General features: G+C 39.6%; 1 protein-coding gene across 1 annotated transcript; it reads left to right on the forward strand.

Moving 5' to 3' along the window:
- On the forward strand, window positions 6,521-9,177 carry LOC109210768 (BTB/POZ and TAZ domain-containing protein 1-like). The gene is made up of 5 exons (XM_019374237.1): window positions 6,521-6,724; window positions 6,961-7,094; window positions 7,473-7,776; window positions 8,008-8,324; window positions 8,760-9,177. The coding sequence occupies exons 1-5, from the start codon at window positions 6,608-6,610 to the stop codon at window positions 8,941-8,943; spliced, it is 1,056 nt and encodes a 351-aa protein (XP_019229782.1). The 5' UTR covers window positions 6,521-6,607; the 3' UTR covers window positions 8,944-9,177.

Consider the following 10,174-nt stretch of genomic DNA (forward strand, 5'->3'; position numbering starts at 1 on the left):
CTGTGTGAAGAAACCTCCAGGCTTTGAATGTCATGAACACCCTGAATATGTGTTTAAACTGGACAAAGCATTGTATGGGTTGAAGCAGGCTCCTCGAGGTTGGTATGAAAGACTGTCAAAGTTCCTCTTAGAAAATGGCTTTAAAAGAGGGAAAATTGACAACACCTTGTTTCTAAAGAAACGGGGAAGGAACCTGCTCATTGTTCGGGTCTATGTTGATGATATCATCTTTGGGGCAACAACTGACTCTCTGTGTGAAGAATTTGCAAAACTCATGGGAAGTGAGTTTGAAATGAGCATGATGGGGGAGCCGAATATCTTCTTGGGTCTTCAAGTGAAGCAGTCCACACAGGGTACATTCATTTGTCAGCAGAAATACATCAAGGAGCTCTTGAAGAGGTTTGATATGGAAGCATCAAAAGTGATTGAAACTCCCATTGCAACTGCAACTCGACTGGACATGGATGAAACTAGATCTTCTGTAAATCAAGCTATGTATAGAGGGATTATTGGATCTCTTCTCTATATCACTGCCAGCACACCTGATATTGTGTTCAGTGTAGGGATATGTGCAAGGTTTCAATCAAATCTCAAGGAATCTCATTTAAAGGCTGCCAAAAGAATCTTGAGATACCTTCAGAGTACACAGGACCTGGTCCTATATTACCCCTCAGGTGACAGTTTTAATCTCATTGGATATGCTGATGCTAACTATGCAGGTTATCTTGTGGACAGGAAAAGCACTTCTGGAATGGCTCACTTTCTAGGATCATGTCTCATCTCTTGGGGCACAAGGAATCAAAACTCAGTGGCTCTTTCAACAGCTGAAGCAGAATATGTAGCTGCAACATCCTGTTGTGCTCAACTCCTATGGATCAAGCAACAACTGGAGGATTTTAGGGTGTTCACTAAGTGCGTGACTCTTCTATGTGATAACATCAGTGCACTTAACATGGCTAAAAATCCAATTCAACACAAAAGAACCAAGCACATTGATGTGAGACATCATTTTCTGAGGTATAATGTGGAGAAAGGGTTGATCTGCATGAAGTTCTGCAGCACAGAAGACCAAATTGCAGATATCATCACCAAAGCATTGAGTAGGGAACATTTTGAAAGAAACAGGGTGAAGCTGGGGCTTTTGAAGCCTAATTGAGCACCTGATTCCTCATCAATTGGCTATGAAAATCATCTTCAGGTAAAACTAGCTAAAGTGTTTTCTGGCCAAGTCTAACTCACTTAAATACCGTTACAGGTAAACACGCATGATGAGTATTAAAGCTGTAGATGCAGTGCATGGTTGATAAAAGAGGATTGGTATTTTCAAATAACAGGTCAAGAACCTGGTTCTTGTACCAAAGATTAGTAGTTCTGTACATTCTTTAATGCACGTCTTGAAAAGGTACAAAAATCAACTGCCATGTCATCCACCTTTTCAGACCCTGCTGTCACGTCTCTTCACTTCAAATCGTTCCATCTCCCTCTGAAATGTTACACTTTTCCAAGCACAACTGCCGTTTCAGAACCGGTTCCTATCTCTCTCTTCATAATTATCCACTCTTAATAAAACCCTTCTCTTCACTCCACAAACCATAAATCCTCCATTAGAACTTCTTCCAAGCACCTTCTCTCCATCTCTTCAATGGTCGACAAAAACTCCAAAATCCCTGCCTCGGTCGTCTTTGATACTGAAAAAACCATGAAGTCCTCCGTCCCCGCTGAGTCTTCTATAACCACTCCTGCTCTCACCGCTGAAATCACCCCTAATCTAGATTCCCCGTCTCTCTCTAACCCAGAAACCCCTAAAATTGTTGATCCGTCCTCTCTATCTTCTGTGGTTCCCATTGATCAAAGAAAAAATGGAGAACAAGGTCACAGTCCCAAGGTCACAGAGGTTTCTGCCTTTGTCGCTACAGATTTTGTGGTGGCAGTGGAGCCTATTGAGGAAGAAAATGTGGTATCCGCTGACGGTGTCCTACATGAGATAGTGTCTTAGAGAAACGAGATACAGGGTATAAGGGAAGAAGTAGCCATAGTGACTGTTGAGGGCTCAGCACTAGCAGAAACTACTTGGCCCTCACGTGAGGAACCTGACCCCTCTCCGGAGGAAACAGGTCAGGGCCAGGCCAGTTCTGCTCCCGCATTTGCTGTTGCGCCCTTGGATATTCAAGTCCCTGAGATGAGGTCCAGTGATGAGGAGGATATATACAACCTTGCTCTTGATGCTTTCATAGTCAAGCGAAGGGTGGTGTCCACTCCTGAGTCTTCTACTAAGCGACCTATCACCAGGTTGCAAGCAAAGGTAGCCTATTACTCTGCTCTTCAAAAGAGCAGAAAAATCACTAAAAAGAATAGGAGGAGGTTGGTGAAAGACAATGTTATCGTGTGTGATAAGGATGTTCCAGTAGTGGAGGTTGAAGAAGAAATAGCTGAGGAACCCAATTCCTTAGTGAGAAGGTCCCAGAAGAAGAAGGAATCTGCTTCTATAAAGAATGCTACAACCCCAAGTTCCAAGGTGAAAGATGTTGTGAGTGAGCTCTCCGCTTCTGATGAGGATGTGTTGGTCAAGTCTAAGGGAAAAGCAAGATCTAGTGGTGTGAACTCGGGCAAACAAAAGTCTGAAACCGTTAAGGAACCTGGTTTTGTGAAAAAGTTGAGGAGTGAAGGTAGTTCTGCTTCCGAATGCCTCAGGCACCAAATGGTTCTGCCGGTCGTACTTTCAACCCAACGATCTCTGATATGGCTGGTATGCGTCAAGTCCATGCAATGGTTGAGTTTCAACGATGGGGGCATCTGTTTCACATGGATGCACCCAAAGTGTATGAGGATGAGGTTCAAAGCTTTTATGCCAGCCTCTTTCCCGTTGATACCGACCATATCTGTGCCTTGGTTAATAATTTGGACATTGTGTTTGACGTGAGTTTTCTTGGGGATACTCTCAAGGTCCCTACGGATGGTGTGTCTAGTTTGAAGGATGCGTGTCAGTATAATTTCTGGAATGCTGTGGTAAAGGACAATGCGAACCAAAAATTTGGACCAGATCCACAAGAAGGCATTAATCCCTGTTTATCAGTTGCTCTTCGAATTGGTAAACAAAGTTCTGTTGCCTCGTGCTGAGAGGAGGTCCATGACCTCTAAGTCTGACCTGTTTTTGATGGAGCAACTGGATAGCTGTAATCCTATCAGCCTGCCTGCTATTATGATCGACCACATGCAAAAAGTAGCAACCTTCAAGGATGGTAATCATGGTCTTCCATAGGGGTTTCTGCTTACGTAAGTATTTAGGTTTTTCAAGCTACCGCTGGGGCAAGGCAAGGTAGGAACCAAGAAGCAAACTTTCTCACAGACAACGTTAGAAGAATGCGAGTGTATAGAAAAGAATGGGGGGGGGGTGGGTAGGCAGTACATCAACCATCTCACAGCTCATTAACGCTCAAAATAGTGCAACTGAGGAGATTCAAAGGTTGAAGGCTAGGAATGCTATCCTGGAAGGTCAGCAAGCCCAAAGGGCTCCGGAGTCAAATGATGAAGTGGCTCATTTGACAAAAGAGAATGCTGATCTCAGGGCACAAGTGGAGAACCTGAAAGCAGAACTTCTCAATGAGCAAAAGTCGGTCAATGCCCGAATAGACCTAGTTCTCCAAACTCTTGCTGCAGCTTCCAAGCCCTCTACTCCTAGTGCCCCCTAAGTAACCCCTTCAGTGACCAGTCTCTGGATTGTCTCTTGTCAGTTTCTTTTACTTGGTAGTTGTTTTGTTTCTTTTCTTTTGATGTGGTTGGAATGTAACAGTACTGCTCCCGTTTTTAACAGTCCAATTCTGCCTGTTTTAATAGGCATATGCTTTATATATATAAAATCTATCCTCTTTTATTATCTCATTGCTTGTACTCTCTGTTTCTCTTCTCTATCATGTTGTGTGCACATATGTGGCATGGGTTAGCTTGGCTAGACTTATTTATGTTGTTTGCCTGCTTGTGTCTTTTTAATGATGCCAAAAGGGGGAAGTTTACTTGAATGAGAGATTGAATTAGAGATCTGATTAAGGGGGAAGCATAAAATCAGGGGGAACTTGTGAAGTTCCCGTTACTTCATCTGGTTCTTCTTGCTCTAAATACATGTTATCAGTGTCTAAGTTTGTCATCATGGAAAAAAGGGAAATTGATGGGCTTTTAATGCCTTTGTCTTATGTTTTGATGATTTAACAAACTTACTGTCAAGAACCAGATAAGGAACCTAACACATTTGGTGCACTAAACGGATTCCAGCCTGGACTCCAGCTAATGTAAACTCCTGCAAGTGTAGAAAATAGAGAAACAAGTCAAGGACCTAATTCCTTGTGTTTCCATGACAGCAGTACGAAGGTCAACTGTGCACAGTTGGAAAGTGACTGCCTCAGAAACTGTGCACACAGTGCAGCAGTTCTGCAGTCAGTTGCCTTTGACCTACCAAGTGCTTACATCATTCAAGTGATGTCATTAAGGGTGTATCAACAAGAGCATTATAACATAAATATCACTGGAACACTTGGGCCTTAACTTCAAGCATTCAAGTCTTCTGCAAACAGTGGTCTTATCTCTCAAGAGCTTGAAGAACAAAGTAAAACGCTACTATGGACCAGTTCCTAAATCGAGTATTTTGTTGTCCTTAGTTGAGTTGTAACTTTGTGATTGTTCTTATTGTAATTCCTAAATTGCTTAGCTAGAAGCGTTGCTTAGGAACCCCCTTGTAAAACCATAAACTTTCTGAGTTTGTGTTGTGACTAGAGTTAGTCATAAGTTAAAGTCTTTGTACTAGTGAGTGACAAAGTGGATTGTGGTAAGTGTATCATAAGTTAGTTAAGTTGAAGTCTTTGTAACTAGTGAGTGACAAAGTGGCTTGTGGTAGGAGTATCACAAGTTAGTTGAGTTGGAGTCTTTTTAATAGAGTTATTACAAAGTGGCTTGTAATTGAGTGTTTACAAGTTAGTGAAGTTGAAAGCCTACGAGTGTAGGTCGTGGTTTTTGTCCCCTTGTGTGGGATTTTTCCACGTAAAAAATCATGTGTCTCATTCTCTTACTGTTTTATTAGTATTCTTAGTAAAAACTCATAGAGGACCAGGTACTCTATAGTTTGGTGGACTCATATAAACTAACAATTTCGAATATCATTCGAAGGCTAATACCACCTTCTTCACTGTCCTGGGCGTTCTGTCTGTCGTTCGAGCACCTCTGCGGACGCTATTTTCAGGGTCGACGCCCAAATTCCCATTAATGGCAATATGAGAGCTGACGTCGATTGGGTCCACGGCCGGAGCACCATCGGGGTTGACTGTAGGTACTCCGTTCCCTGGGGCGGCTATGTTATCGTTCTCGCCATGGAGACCGAGTCCATAGTCCGTGTGTGTGGGTGCTACTTGAGAGTTTGACATGTTGATCCTGGAATCAAAGACACTTCAAAGAACGGCTGGTCTCGATCTTGATCGGCCATTGATCCACGAGCTTACCAGTCCATCTCCGTACCACGTTCCGATATAACCGAGGTCGAGCCTTGATCTTCCTGATTTCGGTTAATCGTACAAAATTAGACAAGCCCGAATTTGACCGTATACACCCTTATAACCTTATTTGATCTTAACACGACCTCTCATTATATCCTTTGGCCAACATCCAAACAAAAACAACACATAAATTAGACATCAAGTTGCAACCTATTGAATACTGCAACTCTTCTAATATAACAATAGCAGCTTAATCTTTTCACTGGTAACACATCTTAGTCACCTCCACTTGATTGGCTTCTATTGTACTTAAACATTATATTGACTTTTTTCCAACACTTTTGCAAGAAAATCAAGAATTATGTCAATCAATTAGTGCACTGTAATTACTTAATTAATTCAAGTATTGGAGTTTCTTAAAATTTTCATGAGTTCTCTATCAACACCTACCTCTCTAGATTTTGAAAGGTTTGTCATTTATGTAATTAATTGTAGTTCGTTGCATATTGACAAAAAAATGTCAGGTGAAAAGCACTTAAAATAAAATCGTGAAATTGATTTTGGGAAAGCAAGTGCATATTAAATAAGGCATTTAACAAAACTCTATTGGTCATTGCTACGTGGCAAGGGTTTGCCAACAAGGCAATTACTTTTTAATTTCCTATTGGATAAAAGTGTCTATATTGAAAGATTAATAGAGGATTAGCATGACACGTCAGTCTCGGAGTAAATAGAAACTTGACCATTCCTTTAATTTATGGCCTTTGAAAGTTTCTAAAGGTCATTTATTGGCAATTCTTGACCTTGCCTGGCATTGACGAGGTGGTTTATCCATTTAAAAACTCAACCAAATTCTTTCTCCGCGCTCTCTTAAGCATGTCATCTATCACGAATCACTATTTTTGTTTTAGTCTTGGAGGTTGTTGTTCACGCACATTTAAGAGCGCGTGCAATACATTGAGAAAGGAAATCGTCCACGCTGTCTGCTCTTTTGCTTTTCTGTTGGTGTGTCACGTTGCCTATATATAGGGAGACATGCGAGCCATGATTCTCCACCGAAAACTAAAGAAAAACACTCTAAAATCTGAATAATTGAAACGATATTATTAGTATCCAAAATATCTGTCGATATGTCACCTAACAACTTTGCCACCGATTTTGATGGAGTTTCCGGCGAAATGCCTGAAGCCGACATTCAAATCATAACCTCCGGCGGCCGCCGAATTCCGGCACATTCTACTGTTCTGGTACGAAATTTCTAAGCATTCGAGTTTTACAGATTCAATAAGATTTGATCGCCAGTCGAATCTTCATATTCGCGATTTAACGAACTTGAATTGTAATTTTCAAACGGGAGAATTTAAAGGAGAATTTTCAATTTTCAGTTCCAAAATGTGAATAGTACTAAATTTAGAATCAATTGTTGCATAATCTGTGTCAATTTGCAAAAAGTACTGATCTTTTTGGCTAAATGTAATTGTAGGCTGCGGCTTCGTCAGTTCTGGAGAGCATACTGGTTCGGCCGCAAAAGCGACGGAGCTCGGAGAAAACTATTCGAATTCTGGGTGTTCCATGCGGCGCCGTTTCTGTGTTTGTTCAGTTTCTCTCTTCTTTCAAGTGAGTTTACTAATACAGACCGAATCCATTATTTTCATCCCTGTTTTCATAATTTCACGTTTTTTTCATGAGTGTTTTTTTGTACAACCTTAGAAACCTGATTGGCTTGAAGTTAGACCTAAATTTTACTGGAGCTGAAAATGAGCATTACCAGTAGATTTTTTCCCCTTTGATTAAAAGAGAGTAATCAAATCATCTTACACATGGCACAATCATTGCCTCTTAGATTATTAATCACATGTTTCTTTTCCTTAATAGTATTCTATAAAAGACTCGAGCACCGACGGTTCTATGTTTTCCGCTATTATTGGAGGAAAGAATATCTTATTAAACAAATATCTTCGTGTCTGGAATTGACCAATTTATCCTTGTGATCAGGTGCAGTGAGGAGCAGATGGAGAAACATGCAATTCATCTTCTAGCACTCTCTCATGTGTATTTGGTACCACAACTAAAACAGAGATGCACAAAGGGATTAGCTGAGCAATTGACCGTTAAAAATGCGGTAGATGTGCTTCAACTGGCCAGGCTCTGTGATGCACCCGATCTTTATCTCAAGTGCTTGAAATTTATATCAACCAATTTCAAGAAAGTTGAGAAGACTGAGGGTTGGAAGTTCCTCCAAGATCATGACTCTCTGCTTGAACTTGAAATTCTGCAGTTCATGGATGAGGCTGACTCGGTATGTTTAAAATTACTTTAGCATAATTCCTCTTTGGTTTTAAATTGGCCAATATCAGATTAAATTAATTTTTATCATGAAAATCTTGTACTATAATGTTAAAGTTCGTCACTTGATAGTGAAACAATAGGATTTAAAGAAGTCGTCGTACAATCTTGGCACATTTGTTTGCATCTTCTTTACCATTCAGCGAATGTTTACTTAATCAAATTTGGAATTTTGTTATTACAGAGGAAGAAGAGGACAAGAAGACACAGACGAGAGCAGAACTTGTATTTACAGCTAAGCGAAGCGATGGATTATATAGAGCACATATGCACTGAAGGATGCACCAGCGTGGGGCCATGTCATGAGGAGCCCTGCACAAAGAAGCTTCCATGTAGCAAATTCAAAACATGTCAAGGCATCCAGCTCCTTATTCGACACTTCGCTACGTGTAAGAGAAGGGTGAATGGAGGTTGTTTGCGATGCAAAAGGATGTGGCAACTACTTAGATTGCACTCTTCCATTTGTGACAAACCTGATGAATGCCGAGTTCCACTGTGCAGGTAAAAAAGAAGTTGCAACTACTTTGTTGTTCTTTACAATAACTCCATTTTATACTATGAACATCGGCCTTGCAACATTTCCATGTGAATTATAAGGACAAAGAGTTCATTTAATTGATTTGTCTTGATAGAAAAAACAATGAAAGTGCTGTCCTGGACTTGTCCATTTCCTCTTTCATGATCGCCTTGTTGTGACACTTTTTCTTTTAGATTCTTTGGTAGCTGAAACGTCTCTTTCTGTTTTCCTGTAAAATCATCAACAAAATGTTCTAATAGCCTTACAATACGTTGGACTGGATAAGGTCGAAACTCTTACATAAATATCAGATTTAAATAACGTAGTTTGCCCTAGCTCTTTATCAGTAGGGCAAATTATTTTTTTTGTTTGTTCTTGGTATTATTGAGTCTCTAAACATGTCCAATTCTACATTACAGACAATTCAAAGTGAAGGTTCAACAAAAGGGAGATGATGCGCTATGGGAATCACTCGTTAGAAAGGTGGTGTCGGCCAGAACCATATCCTCATTATCTCTGCCCAAAAGAAAGAGAGAAGAGGAACCAAAGATGAACTTAGACCATCATCAAGCGAGAAGCTTGTCGACAACTCGGTGTCAGTAGTTTGAAGTTTAAAATAGGATACCAATTTTTCCTTTTGGTAATTTTTTTGTTTGGTAGGGTAGAACTGTAGAAGGAAAGAAAACATCGACTTTTCAGAAGCTGAATTCTAGTCAGCGCATCGTGACAAAATTTGTGTATTAGGTGGGAAATAAAGTGCAAGGGAAATTTCCCCATAAGGAGACCAGATTCCACGCATAAAATTGGCTAAAATGATTGAGAAATAATCTTTGACTATATCTTTTGTTGTAGATTAATAATACACCAAATTTGAGAAACTAGCAAACCACCACGTTTTTAGAATCTTCAATTCTTTAGAAGACTGGAAGATTATCACATAACCAATAAAATTTTGAACAGCGCCATGCATGCACGACTTTTGGCATTAGATCACTCTGAAGATTTCGAGAATTATTATATATATTTATCTTGGAATAAAAGGTGTTTGAAATTGCTAATTACCTCAAGATCTCCCATTAATTAACGTAGATAATAGAACTATTTTTCTGACGTATAGCGTTTTGAGTTTCTTAATTGCAACCAAAACCATTTTCCCACCTTAAGGCCGGTATCGCATTCCACATGCCATCTTTTTCTAGGTATCAAAGAATAGTTAGTTGCAATCACCACGTGCGTATTTTAATCTATCTCACGTATAACATCGATTGTATAATCTAGTTCTCGATCACCTGATCAGGTATTCTGCTCGGATACTTGACCAGTGGATTTAGAGGCGGATCCCGGATTTAGAGGCTCCGGGTGCCACAAAATTTTTAACGTAGACATGCTACAATTTACATTGTCTAAATAGGGAATAAAGTTAATCGGTTTGGTCTATTTGTGGTTCGGTTCGAGTTATTCGTCTTTGAAGTTAATATAGACAAATCGATCGAGCAAATATATTACGTAATTATTATGGATTTTGCATTTTGTATAAGAAAAAAAGGCTCGTTATCAATTTATATTTGGATACGCAAGGCAAAAACTTATACTCCTAAGCACTCTAAATATTAAAACAGAAGGAAATTTACAGACATTTTTCAATTTACTATTTTTTATGAAAATTAAATCACTTAATATTATATAAAATTATTCTACTTTAGAGCAATCCAACAATAAAATAAACTTTCATCCTTGATTAGAACAGTAACCTATTCAAGGATTTTTATAATTTTTTGGTTTCTGCAAAGAGATTTACCGGAATTGTGCTCTTGGAGAAAAAAAATTAACTTTT

This window comes from Nicotiana attenuata, chromosome 2, assembly GCF_001879085.1.
Source record: "Nicotiana attenuata strain UT chromosome 2, NIATTr2, whole genome shotgun sequence".
NCBI classification, from domain to species: Eukaryota; Viridiplantae; Streptophyta; class Magnoliopsida; order Solanales; family Solanaceae; genus Nicotiana; species Nicotiana attenuata.

Coding starts and splice junctions, on each gene's coding strand:
- LOC109210768 (XM_019374237.1), top strand. CDS start 6,608: ATGTCACCTAACAACTTTGCCACCGATTTTGATGGAGTTTCCGGCGAA. Junction 7,095..7,472: donor CAGTTTCTCTCTTCTTTCAA/GTGAGTTTACTA, acceptor CCTTGTGATCAG/GTGCAGTGAGGAGCAGATGG. Junction 8,325..8,759: donor TGCCGAGTTCCACTGTGCAG/GTAAAAAAGAAG, acceptor TCTACATTACAG/ACAATTCAAAGTGAAGGTTC.